General features: G+C 39.3%; 1 protein-coding gene across 1 annotated transcript in view; it reads right to left on the bottom strand.

The window, feature by feature from the left end:
- Nucleotides 1-1,962: 1,962 nt before the first annotated feature.
- The window catches only part of kcnj19a (potassium inwardly rectifying channel subfamily J member 19a), a 54,255-nt gene continuing 40,516 nt past the window's right edge, over nucleotides 1,963-15,701 (bottom strand). Inside the window, exon 3 of the mRNA XM_017705624.2 lies at nucleotides 1,963-5,378. Coding sequence (XP_017561113.1) covers nucleotides 4,720-5,378 — 659 coding nt within the window. The 3' untranslated portion in view covers nucleotides 1,963-4,719. The remainder of the gene's footprint in view (nucleotides 5,379-15,701) is intronic.

Here is a 15,701-nt window from a genome sequence, read left to right on the forward strand (position 1 = left end):
GTCCCCCAGTCACACCGCTCTAGAATGTCCCCCCAGTCACACCACTCTAAAATATGTCCCCCAGTCACACAGCTCTACAATGTGCCCCAGTCACACCGCTCTACAATATGTCCCCCAGTCACACCGCTCTACAATGTGCCCCAGTCACACCGCTCTACAATATGTCCCCCCAGTCACTGCTCTACAATATGTCCCCCAGTCACACCGCTCTAGAATATGTCTCCCCAGTCACACTGCTCTAGAATATGTTCCCCCAGTCACACAGTTCTATAATGTCCCCCCTTCATGCATTTTAGTGTGTTCTCCCCAGTCACACTGTTCTAGAACATGTTCTCCCAGTCACACTGCTCTAGAATATGTTCCCTCAGTCACACTGCTCTAGAATATGTTCCCCCAGTCACACTGTTCTAAAATACATTTCCACCAGTCACACTGTTCTAACATATGTTCCCCAGTCACCCAGTCAGATTGTTCTAAAATGTTTCCACCAGTCACACTGTTCTAGAATATGTTCTCCAGTCACACTGTTATAAAATACATTTCCAGCAGTCACACTGCTCTAGAATATGTCCTTCCAGTCACACGGATCTAGAATATGTCCCCCCAGTCACACTGTTCTAAAATACATTTCCACCACTCACACTGTTCTAGAATATGTTCCCCAGTCACCCAGTCACACTGTTCTAAAATACATTTCCACCACTCCCAATGCTCTAGAATATGTTCCCCAGTCACACTGTTCTAAAATGTTCCCCAGTCACTCTGTTCTAAAATACATTTCCACCAGTGACTCTGCTCTACAATATGTTCCCCAGTCACACTGTTCTAAAATATATTTCGACCAGTCACACTGCTCTAGAATATATTCCCCTATTCACACTGTTCTAGTATCTTCCCCACAGTCACATGGTTCTAGAATGTGTTCCTCATTCACACTGTTCTGTTATCTTCCCCACAGTCACATGGTTCTAGAATGTGTTCATCATTCACACTGTTCTGTTATCTTCCCCACAGTCACATGGTTCTAGAATGTGTTCCCCATTCACACTATTCTAAAATGTTTTCTCCAGTCTTGTTGTTCTAAAATGTTCTTTCCCCCATCATGCTCTTCTACAGTGTTCTGCCCAGTCACATCATTCTAGAATGTTCTTTCCCATCTTCTGTTATAGAATATTTTCCTTTAGAATGTTCTTCTCTTCATACTGTTCTAGAATGTTCCCTCCTCAGTCACATTATTCTAGAATGTTCTCAGCCATTGTTTTGTTCTAGAATATTTTCCTCTAGAATGTTCTTTCTATGCTGCTCTTCAGAATCTAATCACATTATTCTAAAACATTCTTTACAAGCATACAGTTCTAGGTTGTTCTCTCCTGTCAGACCTTTCTAGAATGTGCTACCATGTTCAAACTGTTCTAGAATGTTCCCCCAGTCACAATGTTCTAAAATTAGAAGTTCACACTAGTTCATTCGATTTTTTATAAACAACAACAACAACAACAACAATAATAATAATAAAGCAGTATTAATATGGTGTTTGTTGGGTGGGTGCACTCTCGCCTGAAGCCCTGTAAAACTTTCTTGTTTCTCAAGGCTACAGTATCTGCTTATTTCAAGCACATCTGAACCACATATTTGTATTTTGTGGGATAGAATTCACAGTAATGGTTTCATTACATTGTTTTATTCATACAACAGCGAGTCCGTCTTGATATTGCATGAATAAAACATCGCTCATGTCGCATGAATAAACAATGAAAGGAAATGATTATTTTGAATACGATCCCACTTGTCCCAAAAAAATGTAATTCATCTATGGGTAATGCACCTGCACATCAAAAGTGCAGCAACATGGTTATTTGGATCACAAATTCAATGGCTTTGCAGAACATATAGTATTGTCTACTAAATATTTTGATCTGAGGTTAAAAAAAAGGGAAATAAATAGCGATTCAAAACCAAAAGTACAACAGGGGCCTCTTAAATAGAATTTATTCAGTTCAAAACTATGGGATGAGGGAGGGGTGCTACACAGAGATGGTGGATGTGAATGCATGCACACATGGTGACATGTGTGTTTGTGGGCGTGAACATAGTTTGAAGTAACCGGCTAAAGCAGCAGAGAAACATTAATCCCAGCTAGAGTCTGGTGTTCTGTGAAATGGACACTTAGGGGTGTAACGATGCACAAATTCCCCTTTTGCACCTGGTTGTTTCATGCATCTTGAGCACCAGGATTCTACTTTTTGTGCTACACCAGTGCGGATGCCTAAAAAATCAAGCCTACAGCTCATATATACTAAATGTTGGCCGAGTCTGTTTTATTACACACTCATGGATACTTGAATATCAAAGTTTGCACACCTCTAATTTGCATGTTACTGTGCTATACTATACAGCAACCAGCTTTCATTCTGACTAACCTGAACTGCATCTGACCATCACTTGCATGTGGTTAAACTCTTATCAGGTCACAATCCAGATGCAAGTCACATGAAACGATCAAGTGTAAAGCGGGTCAAATTTCAATGTGATATATATTGTGGTTTATGCACTGCAATACAATATATTTCCAAAACAAAAGTGAAACTGAACTTTCATTATGCTTTTGTTGTTTATATGTCCAGTTGCTAAGACTGCTGAAACTGGTGAAAGGATAATTAAGACAAGTCAAATAAATAAATTCGCAGCACAGTGGAGTTTTTATGGCTCTCTGAAATTTCAGTTATTTTAGAATTATGCAGTGTTTTGTCAGAATAATAGAAAAGGGGAAGTGAGGACTGGCCTGAATGGTCTGAATACTTGAGTATTTATTTGCTTAGTGGTATTCATTACTGTATTTAGTTTGTAGAGGATTTGTCTTTTTTTAACCACAGAAATTGTAGCTTTAACTACAAGCTGTGTTGCCTTCCATGTAGGCCCTGAAGCTAAAAGTACATTACATTATCAGACGTCAAGAAAAATTATCAACACAAAATATGAGATAATAGGTTGGCAAACCACACAGATGCAACAAGTTTGGTGAATCACTTGCAATATTTAAGTGTAACAGAAGCAACTTGCTTGTGCCCCCTCCTGGAGAAACCCCAGACTGCCACAATTGCTCATGTAAGTAAGTTTCCAAAGCAATGATCGCATGCTTTACATATTAAAGACATTCTGTTCTTATAGTGAAATTGCGCTGGAATTCAACTATATGATTGTGGACAGCCATGAAGTATTCATCGGAACTATCAGGACATTAAAGCTCAGATGGTATGTCACAGTCTGGGAAACCTCCTAGCATTTTTTTATTGCTTTATGATTTATCCTTCATTAAATATTTCTCTTAATATTACTGGATTAACATGTAAGCTGGTTAGCATCTCCTATAGTGGATGTTAAACAAAGCCATGCTCTTATGTCGACTATGTTTACTATGGTTTTAGGCCTTTTACTTCATATTCATAAAATTTGCGACCATTTTCTGACCTCTGCCATGTGCATATTAGTGAGATCCTGCATTTTCTGTCCTGCTCCAATCCAGGCTGTGCCAAAGTCTCCTACTTTATAAAGTCTGTGAGTGTTTAGTAGGGTAAATGCAGAACCTATATATAGACAGCATTTATAAATTAATTCAAAGTCTTTCCCAAAAAAAAATATTTCTCAGTATCAATTATGTTTCCCACACTTGGTGTTAACACACTGTTGCTGCCTACTAGATACTGTTAGTTGCTGTAACAAACATACATAACCACGTGAACCTGACAGGCAACAATACCAGATACTGAAGGAAAAGCTACTCATTTCAATTTGCTGCCAGAGGAGTTCAGTCGCATCAGTAAGTTCAGAATGCAGAATCAGAGCTTTCTGTGTGCTACAGTGCTACTTGTCTTTTTTTATACAGTAAGAGCATAAAATGTACATGAGGTTTCCTTTATTGTTAGACGTACCATCGAGCATGTGAGCTCATTCAGAACAGAATTCAGACTGACTGATGTGTGACTTATATTCCTTTTCATGTGTTTTCGTGTTCAAAATGGTAACTTGTGAAAAAATAAAAATCTGAATTTTTGGTTCATGTTCTTTACATATCAGATAAAAGCTACATCAACACTGAGAAATAACTAGAGAAGATTATAGAAGACAGCAGAAATCAGTATAGAAGAAATCAGAAATTTTGCATCTAGGGTTAAAAATCTGGTGAATTATAAGACGTAAATATTTTTTTTTAAGCGTGGTTTTGCAAACGAGTATTCAGGTACTCATTCAGAAATACCAACAAGTAACTAGAGCCAGCCCCTCTGGAAACGATGACTAATTCTGTCATTATGTCTGATAATGCAAATAAAATTGAATTGTATTTGATTCACAGTGCAATCCTTGTATCAGGGGGAAAAAATGATATGTGAATCGTGACACCCCTAACGACCACATATTCAAACTAAATAACCCTCTCCCATCATGCATGGATCAGTCTTTGCTCTTCTCAGCTTCCCTGCAGTCCCCTCTTGTTTCTGTCCTTCGCATTCACCACATGCACCATCTTGATGCTATTCAAAGTCTATCCATGATTTCTGGACATCCATTTCATATATTTGCTAATTCTGGTTAGAAGTTGTTCTTTCTATGCTGATCCAGGACCAGCCTGTCCCACCAAATCTGACCTATGACTGCTGCACAAATCTGATCTCAGATCAGCAGCAAAGAACAACTTCCACCAGACCAAGTGTCCGGCTGACCTCAACGATCAGCGTTCATCCTCCGCAGCTTGGCAGGCAAGTTGTCCTCAGGTCGCCCCCCTGCTGTTGAGGGCAGAGGTGAATGTAGAGGTGCGTGAGGGTGTGTAGGAATAGGCGCTGGAGTAGGGGGCAAGCTCCTTTGGTGGAGGTCTCCTGTGGACATGGTCATGGGTTCAAAGCCCACTTTCAGAGCCTTGAGGTGGAAGCGGCTCTCGCCGTCTCCCTGCGCTGGGCCAGAGCCCAACCGCTGCAGCTTCAGGGGCAGGTCTCCAGTGCTGGATGCTTTCTCTGAAGGCTGCAAACTTAGACGTAGGACCTTCCTCTGAAGATCCTCTTTGCCGGATGAGCTCATACGCTGAAGTTTGCTGGGGAGCCTGCAGGAGGAGCTGCCACTGCCCTGGCCAGCACGCTCCTCACCAAGGTCTAAGCAGTTGACAGAGAAGACCCGATCACGGTGGGGCGTGACCAGAGGAGAGGGGAGTGAGCTCCTCTCTTCGTGCTCTTTGACGCTATAGGGTGGCGTGGGCACCTCAAAGGTACTGTGAAACTGTGAGTAGTCCACTCGGAAAAAGCCCTCCTCCAGAGACATGACTGGCAGGAACCGGTGACCCCACAGCACCTCGTCTTCAGTGTAGGAGGTGCGCGCCTGGCATGTCATACCTGAAAGAGACGAAAAAACAGAAAGACAGGGATGATAAATGATCTGTATCATGGAAAACCATGTTTTCATTGCATTTTTAAAGCTGCTCTATGTTAGGAGAAAAACATGATGTCTGTATGCTGCTGCAAGTCACTCTGTAAAGCCTGAAATAATAATTTAACAGTCAGGTTGTGTGTAATTACAAATTTCCACCTGAATCTTACATAGTGTAGTTTTAAATAAAATGATGTACAATGTATATAACAGGTCACTTTCCAGTCCATATACTCCAAACTAAGCTGCAAAACCAGTCTGTTGTAAATTCATGGTTGTGATGTTACAACATGAGAACCTTTACATATGACCGCTGATTCATCCTACAGCAGTTTAGCCACCCACTCATGTTGAAGTAATAAGAAGTGTTGTTACTGCATGCAGTCTTTAGTGAGTCAGCTAAAGACTGCATGCATTCCCTTTAGAGTGAAAGATGTGGGCAAAACAGTTAAATGTTGAGATGTTCCTGGCTTTCAGGAAGCAAAAAGAGCTTTGCCACCTTCCACAAGTCCAATTATGCCCAGTATTTTTCAAATATGTGATGTCACGCATGAAATATATACATATTATTGACATTCACATATATTTCACATGTGAAGTGTGCAAAAATTCCCACTACCAATACATACATGATCAAAAACATTCACATTATACATTAATGACCATAACACCCATAAAATGTGACAAGAAATGGCAAATGTGCACGCACATTCGAAGAAGTGTGCTATAACCATGTATGTTTTTTTCTGTAAAGCCTTGGGTACATTACACAACTTCAAGTCTTAATTAAGCAAGAGAACACAAGAGGTCATGATGTTATAGCGATAACACACGATCTCGAGGGTTCTACTGCTTTTATACAACTGTTAAATTTAAAAATAAATAAATCAATTGGGCTGTGAAGGTGGCATTTCATGTTTTAATGTCAGGAATTCCTTCTGCCAAATTATAGTTCCTTACCAAGCAGCTTTTTGCTACGTCAGAGTAACCGACTCCACTCACTCACTGTGCAGCCAGCAGTTTGTTATCCAGCTCCACACAGACCAACTACCAGTTTGGGAATTTAGTGTAGTCTCATCTTCAGAATCTGGCCAAATTGGCTGTCAGTTCAAATGTGATCTTAAAGTATCCATTTTTTTCTTTGTGACAAAGTAAGAAGTAAAAACACTCAAATGGCTTGAGCGTCTCCTACAGTGGTCAAAATCGTTGCTTAGAAATGCCGTCTCATCGGAGTGATGGTGTTTGTGAAAAACCTGTGATGTTATGGTGAAATAACGACATGGTTAGAACGCTTCTCAAGCAATCAGCTTGCATGACTGGAACTAACTGTTGTATAACAGATTATGAAGGACAGGGCATCTTACGCTGTCTGAATGGTTTTTGCAGACTTTTTTGGGCAAGTGAAATATTTGGGGTCAAACACTAAACGATCTGCTGCTGAACTGAGTGGAACTCATGCGAATTCACATGTTCTTCTGTTACAGGGGCTCTGCTTACACAGCAGGTAAAAGTGGCCCAAATCTGATCTTTTTCTTCATATGTGATGCATCTGTGTACAAGTGTGAACAGCAACCGATTTCAGGCACTTTCTTATGTGGTACTGTAACTCAGTCTGATCAGCCAGGTTGGAATTCATAAGGCTTTTTATGTCTGCGTCCCTCACACACTACTCAATTCTCTCTCCAACTGCCGACTCTGACCTACCCAAAAATTTGCAGACTAGATTTAACCAGCACCGACCCGGCCAGGCTGAGAATCGGGCTAAAATCGAGTAAATTTCGTGTAGTGCAGATTCACACATCTAAAAAGTGTGTCTGTAGTTATTTTTTCCCCAGTGTTTCTATGGTTATTGGTGAGACCTTAATGGTTTAGCTCATACATTTCAGCCCAGACTGCTTTTTGAACATGTGTACTTAATTTTACTTGTGAAGCTGGTAAAACCAAATTTCCCTGGCCTTTTTAAACTAAAGCAGTTTCAAGTAACGTGTAAATATTGAAGTTTCAATACAAGCTATATACTACCCAGTCCATACAATGCATACATGTAAACTATGCTGCAAAAACAGTTTTCAGTTCCCTGTTTCTGTGCCACAAGAACCAACTCATTTGCACCTATTCGCCCTGCAGCAGTTTAGCTCCACCCATTCACACAAGTTCTAACGAATGTTTGGACTCAGGCTGTTTTTTGAATGAGGCACAATATGGAATAGCCAATCAGAACATCTTATACCAGTCTTAAAGGCACAGTAAAAATGATTTAATTCTAAAGGATAAAGGGAGGTTGTAAGTGAACCTTAAGGGGGGACAAAATGTTGCATACATGCTCTGATGTTTTATACAGCCAAAATAATGAACATTCTCTCTCTCGTTCTCTGTTTCAGTCATCTCTCCCTCCATCAGTGAGGGCTCATTTACAGTCCCTCAGTGTCGTGTGTCTCTGTGTTGGGCAGCTATGCGTTAGGCAGTAGCTTAGAAAGCCTTTCAGCAATCAGCAGCTCGTAAAACCACACGGCCCTGCGTTACTTGGCTCTGGCAGATTTCTTGTGGACTATGTTGAGCATGACTGAAGAGGGAGAGAGAGAAAGAGAGAGAGGCGCAAAACCCAATTCCTCTGATTTCAGGCTTCCTTTCCATACAACTTAAAACAGTCAATAAACCAATCAGTCCACAGTTACTTGTCCCTGGGTAGCAAAAAGGAGTCATTCACGCTTTACAAAATAAATTATTTACTTGTCTTTGTAAAGAAAAATGTGAATGAGCAAAGAAGAAGTAAATAGAGAGAAAGAGAGACAGATCCTGGGTGTTCAAATCATCTTTGGCTGCATTCTGGATAAGCAACAAACAGCCTTTAAACAATAGAAACGTTAAGATATTAGTCTGTGCGAAGGTCTACAGAGCCACACTGCTGAATAATATGACCTTATAAGCATATGATCACGTTCATATCAAAACGGTGTAAATCCAAAATTGCATGGAGTCAAATCTTTTTATAATAACATACCGTTAAGTTTAATTTTCCTCTTGTGTTTTTTTTTTTTTATTCTCTTCTCCTAAAATTTCCTTTGATGAGATACAAGGTTTTGGTATCTCAGTGATTATAAACAATACTGTGCAAAAATGGACAAAAAAAGGCCACACAATTTAATTCATTTTTAGCACCAGGAAAAAAAAGAGCAATTTACAACTCAAAAGTTGAGTCTTTCTGCTTCTCAGGATACAAACTCGTTCAGTGATGTTGAAGTCTGGACTGAAAACACCAGCAGTGTCTCTGTATGATTCCCAAATGTTCTTCTTTTTTATCCATTTCCTTTTCACAGTAAGAGCTTTTTGACGGATCCTTTGACTAGTGCTGTATATCTGAAGGCGACAGTTCTGTAGGTATTCCAGGTCTGATTCCTTGTATGATTTGTTGTGGTCCCATTTTCTCTGTATCTTTTAGTAAAGTTTTGAATGCACTACTGTTTTACTTGTTTTCCTTTGGTTGACTTTTTCTTTATGCAAGTGGATTATGTTATATTTAATCTCCTCAGAAAACTTTCCTGAAAAATTAATAACTTTTTTTTAACTAGTTTTTAGTTTTGACTGGCAGTAAAATAAATAAAGGGTGGTCTTGCAGACTTGCACAGAACTGTACACAAAAGACCTACATCACACATTAAGGCTTTAGGTAGGAATGAATCTGAATAGTAATGCAGAGGCCTGGTTTTCTATTGGCGAAACCTTTGCAGACACTACATGACCTAGAAACATTTCATGTTCCTCAAAATAATTTCTCCTTTGATCAGCTCACCTACTTTAATTGGGTCCTCTCCGATTGCTTCATTTTGATCTATAATGTGATATTGATCTAGACAGCAGGGGCCCACTTGCCTCGATAATTAAAACACTAAACAGCTCCTTTTTTGAACACACACATAAATTTTGCACACATTTCCTAATTATGCAGGTAATTGGATGTTCAAATCAGCTGAATCTGTAATGTGCAATAGTGTTATATTGAAGGAAATAGCTAGTGCTAGAATACTGGGGTAATGAGATGAAGATGGTAAAATGGTGAAATATAGCTTTGTTACATTGTTAAAGCTTCATTGTTTTTTGTTTGTTTTCCATTTCCACTATTACTCTAGGGTCCTGCAAAGGTGAGTAGTCGGAACTTTATCGTTCATTATTTTTGGGTCTTTGAAAAGTGTGGTGTAAATGTTGTGCATTTTTGTATTATTATTATTATTATTATTATTATTATTAGTAGTAGTAGTAGTAGTAGTAGTATATCGTTATATGCAGAAGTTTAAACACCCCTGGTCAAGTTATGTTTTGTTGATTTTCTAAGTGAAAATAACTCCATGTCTACGAAGACCACAATCAATATGGCATTTCCTCAGCAAAATTTACTGCACAATTTCTACTTATTTGCAGAGCTTACGATATTGGGGGGAAAAACAATGTAGAGTATAAAACATAAAAACTCTAGACATGTAAACATAAATGTTAAAAATAAAAATATAAAATGTACCACAACTTTTACTTAGTCATATTTTGTTTTTCCACCAATATGTTGGAATTCAGCAAATTTATTTAAAAATATTCAGAAGTGTTTTCTTCAGATGATGTGTTAACTTATAAACGCATTTATAAGACATTATATAGTATCTTGTATAATTGCTTTTAAGTATGCATCTATACTTAGATGTATAACACTTCATAAAACACATTATATTACTATTTATGACTTCATAAAGTCAGGTTCCATAATGCATTATGATATCTGTTCAGTTACCAGTTAGCAGAAAATACTCAAATTCACACTACATACAATAGTTATGTTTTTTGTGAATATTTCAAAAATGCTGTTTCAATGGGTCTGCATGCTATACAGAAAGACTGGGGCAGTCCCTTTCTTGGCACTGGGGTGGTACCCTCAAAGGTACATCTTAGTACCTTTAGTCAGTTAATAAATCCCTACCATAATGTACCATAATCCACTAAAATGACATTTTCTTAGTTGTACTGACACCTCGTCTCGTCTCCAGGCATTCGGTTATGAAAAGGTGCAAATATGTACTTTTCACCTGGGAAAAGAACTTAGAACAAAGTAAACAACTGGGCCTTAACACCACTCTTGTACATTTGAGGTAACATTTATATTATTTGTATCTTGGTGAACAAGAAATGTACCTGTCTAGGGCCTTCATTTCTAACAGCGTCGCTAGCTTTTGTTACAGTGCATTACAACATTCATCTTTAGTGTTTATATGAGCAGATATTACAGGGCGTTATGAAACATGACATTATAAAGTCATTCTCTTGCTGTATAACGTGTTTTGCTTATAATTATACTTATAAGCCTTTATATATGCTTATGTCATTGCGCATGCCATTTAACACTTTATAATTGCATATATTTTTTTAAATATGCAAGATTCATAAGTGTTATTTTCACTCAGGAATTCAACAAAACGTCATTTGACCAGGGGTGCAATGATGCATTTTTAGATGTTTAACCTCTCTAACACTCACTGCACTTCACTTATATTGTACAGCCTAAACCTTTAAAATGCTAAAAGTTATAAAATACTTAAAATCAAATGATCAGTTATAGGTAACAGTATTGTCAATGACAAGGTTCATTTTAATTATATATTGGGAGACATTCACCTGTCCATTAACCTCTTAATGCTAAATGGCTCGAAGCACTTTGGGCCTTAACAAGTCCTTAAATGGATAGTGTATAATTTAAAGGGATGATTCAGCCGTCTGCGTGTCTCTTAATAGCCGAGGGGAATGCGAATGCCTGACCCGAGGTTGTGTACAATGATCAGCTTGACATTTCCATCCGGGTCCAGGGCCCCTGTCGATCAATAAGCACTTATGAGTGCACAACAGCATGCTGCTCCGGCTCAGCAGGCCCACAGCAGGGAGATCCACCATGAGAAAGCAGCACTGAGTGACAGAGGGACAGAGAGAGAGAGAGAAATCTTCACAGTATGAATGTGTAGCTATTGGTTTGGAATTAGTGCTGCTGGCTGTAGTAGAACTATTTGCTTTTTTGTGTACAGTAAGGGCCAATAAGGTCTTCTGTATGCATACGCACAATTGTGTCTACCAGTCTGTAGCATTAATGAGGCTACTTTTACAAGACTTGCTCTTGTGTGAGGTCTAGCTGAATGAAGGGAAAATGCTGAATGAAAGGAAAAGCATTTACTGTATATTAACTCTATCTTATCTAATGTCTTATTGGGGTTATATTCAGAGACTCTGGCTTTCTCCTCTCGATTAAAGGCATTTTCAGACTGCATAATCAAGTCCACACCTTGGACCAATTCTTCCATACACGCCATGGACCACACTCGGGTTTACTAGAAGCTGTTTTTAGGAGGTTCAGTTCTCTGTACCTGCACAGTACCTTTACTTCTAACAGCGCAGACCCTTCTTGCAATGCATTACATTTATGTTTAGTGTTTTTACACGCAGATAATATAATGCATTATGAAACCTGACATTATAAAGAAAGTGAATATGATTTTATAAAAAGTGTTACACATGTAATACAGTTATAGGCAATTATACACGCTTATGCCAGGCATTTAAAAAGTATTACACATGCCATATAACACATTAAAATTGCATTTATTTTATTTTAAATGATTGATTTTCCCTAATTTTCTCCCTAATTTAGTCGTCTCCAATTCCACCCACTAGTTAGGACTCCCCCAAACATATGATACCACCAGCGGTAGGAGAGCAAACGCTAAAACAGGCTTCCTCCGAGACCTGTGAAGCAGCACTACATCTTTTTGAACTGCTGCTAACGTCATTGGACAGCCGAACTTGGAGGCTGCCAGATCTGTTATGTCAGCTAACAGACGCCTGCGCTATCATCACACTGAGTGATGGGGAGAGGTGGAGCCATCCTTTCTACCCAGAGATCAAGTCAAATTGTGCTCTTTTGGACTCCCGAGCATGGATGACTGTAGCATCATTAGGGATGGAACTTACGATCTCCTAGGCTCAAAAACAATCAAACCTACTGAACTCTCATGAAACATGAAGGGAAATTTTAATTATTTTTATGTTGTGATTATATCAGTAATTGAAAACAAGAAAGACAATAGCTGTTAGGTCAGGGGTGTCCAGTCTTATCCACAAAAGGTTGATGTGGCTGCAGGTTTTCATTCCAAACAAGCTGAAGTACATCTGACTTGCTTAGTCAATTGGTTTCAATCTTGAAACAACTGAATAGGTGTGCTTCTGCTTTGCTGGAATGAAAACCTGCAGCCGCACCAGCCCTTTGTGGATAAGACTGGACACCCCTTCTTTAAGTGAGGCTTTAGCTGTTTTATTATTTAAACAAGAAGTGATTTTATAGGATGTAAGTAAATATGTGATTTATTAAATTAATTAGAACAATTCAATTAACTAGCAAGAACTACCATTTTGTACATTTGGATATGGTCTGGTAGTTCTCGCTAGTTAACTGAATGAATCTAATTATTTGAATAAACCACATGTTTACTCTTTACTCCGCACTCGGATGGCCTGCTGGTGCCACAGGAAAGCGCCGCTTATTTTTGATCTTTTTTGTGGGTTTTTTTGGTAGAAATATACTCTGAGAAGTCCACTCTGTTTTGCAGGATTTCTGTGATATTAGACTAATGGCAACAAACGGAAAGCTCAGATGTGTCTGAGACAGTGAGAGATGTGTGAAGTGTACAGCCACACGCAGACGAGAAAAGACAGAGTAGGAGTTTTAATTATATGTTCTCTTAGTGTGTGCAGTCTGGGAAAAAATGTATTATGAAACATGAAAGGAAGAGGAAGTGCCTGAGGCTAGCTGACAAACCCTGCTGAAAAGATACTCCATTCTCCCGTTCACACTGTCATTCCCTCGCTCTCTGCATGTGCAGAAGACAAAAGGATTGGGTCTGGAACTCGTACATCAAAGTAGCATGCGTGAGGCCCAAAGCAGTTATTATGCATAGAATACAGCTGGAAGCACACGCATGGTTATAACATGGCACTCATAATTCAATCTGAAACCTATTCCACCTTATTCTACTGCTGCTGTATGTATGTGTGTGTGTGTGTGTGTGTGTGTGTGTGTGTGTGTGTGTGTGTGTGTGTGTGTGTGTGTGTGTGTGTGTGTGTGTGTGTGTGTTTTCATAAATTTCCAAGATGAAAATGTCCTGACTTTGAAAGAAAAAAAAGAAGGAACAAACAAGACTAACTTGCAGAACACAGGACCAACAAACAGATGTCCTGACTTTGTAAAGTGCCTTTTAACAAAAGCTCTATGTTTATTTTTTATAGTGAAACTTCAGTTCTTTTTAGCTGCTGAAATTATGCTTAGGGCTAGGCTGTAGGTTTAACATTAGTTTAGGATTAGACTTAGAAAACTGTCATTACAATAATGAAATCTATAAAACATACTTTGACCAGGGGCATCCAAACCTTTGCACATGGCTGTACATGCAGTACTGGGTACAATTCAGAGATCAGAGATTTATTTTTCAGCATCAGGAAAAATCAGGAACCATATTTAACAGAAAATGACACAAAAGCCTACAACACTAATATCCCATCTGGCAGTATTAAATGTGTCTGCTCTTTACTTTTGTGCACCTGCTGCCATTTTCACTCTTCCATCCCTCTAATCTTAAAACTGACCAGTTACAGCTGCAGCCAACAAAAGCTGCTCCCAAAGGATCCACAGGCATTAACATTCACACAATCAATTACCCAAATCCACCTTAACTGCCTTCATAATTCTTACTCATCTGCATGTAAAGCAGATGAAAAAGATGAGTCTAAGATAATCCACTTGCATATCGGACAAGAAAGTGCAAGAGCTGGTAGACCACCAAAACTGCCCCCGTCAGATTAACAGCACTTAAAGCTTTCATCTTTGAGAGAGAGGAGAAAATCAAGTTCCACTCTTGATTTAGATTTGCAAAATCCACAGGTGTTTCTGTTCATCCCTCCACTGTGAGAAGACGACTCGATGCTATGAGTCTGGAAGGATGTGCAGCTGTTCAAGAAGCCATTACTGAGAAAAGGAAACAGACACTGAAACTGGACATCTGCGATGTGGCGTGAGGTTCTATGCACTGATGACTCTTAATTTGTAACTGGTGATCACTCGGATTGTGAGAAACAGAAAAGGCTAAACCTCTGAGGTGTGCAAAAATATCCATGCAGATTTCTTTCAAAAGGAAGTGTCTTAAAATACCTTTAAAATCTTTCTACAATATTTTGGAGTGTCTGTGGGAATTTTAGCCCATTCATCCTGAAGAGCATTTATGAAGTCAGATACTCATGTTGGATGAGAGGGTCTGGCTCACAGTCTCTATTCTACTTCATCCTAAAGGTGTTTGACGAGCTTGAGGTCAAGATCATTCAAGTTCTTCCACACCAAACTCACCCAGCCACGCTTTCATAGACCTTGCTTTGTGCACTGGGGCTTATTCATGCTGGAACAGAAAAGGTTCTTATCTAAACTGTTCACACAAAGTTGGAAGCATGCAATTGTACAAAACGTCTTGGTCTGCCAAAGCATTAAGATTTCCCTTCACTGGAACTAAGGGGCTGAGCCCAATTCCTGAAAACAAACCCATATTATTATCCCTCCTCCACCAAATTTTACAGCTGGCACAATGCAGTCAGGCAGGTAATATTCTCCTGGCATTCACCAAACCCAGACTCATCCATCAGGCTGACAGATAGAGAAGTGTGATTAGTCACTCAACAGAATATGTTTCCACTGCTGCAGAGTCCAGTATTTACACCACCTGTCCAACGCTTGGGATTGTGCTTGGTGATGTAAGGCTTGCATTCAGCTGCTTGGCCATGGAAGCCCATTCCATTAAGCTTCTGGAGCACAGTTTTTGTGCTGATGTTAAAGCCAGAGGAGGTTTGAAACTCTTCAGTTATTCAGTCAGCAGAGAATCGGTGACCTTTATGCCTGAGCACTTGGTGAGCCCCTCTGTAACTATATGTGGTCTGACACTTTGTGGCCAGGTTGCTGTTGATCCTAAACGCTTCTACTTTTCAATAATGCCACTCACAGTTGATTATCTAGGAGGGAGGAAATTTAATGAACTGACTTTTTGCCACTGTGGCATCATATTACAGCACCACGCTAGAATTCAGTGACCTCTTTATAACAACCCATTCTTTCACAAATGTGTGTAAAGGCAGACTGCATGGCTAAATGCTTGATTTTATACATATGTTGCAATGAGACTGAATGAAACACCTGAATTCAATGATTAAGAGGTGTGTCCCAATACTTT

Source organism: Pygocentrus nattereri, chromosome 14 (genome assembly GCF_015220715.1).
Source record: "Pygocentrus nattereri isolate fPygNat1 chromosome 14, fPygNat1.pri, whole genome shotgun sequence".
Lineage (NCBI taxonomy): Eukaryota > Metazoa > Chordata > Actinopteri > Characiformes > Serrasalmidae > Pygocentrus > Pygocentrus nattereri.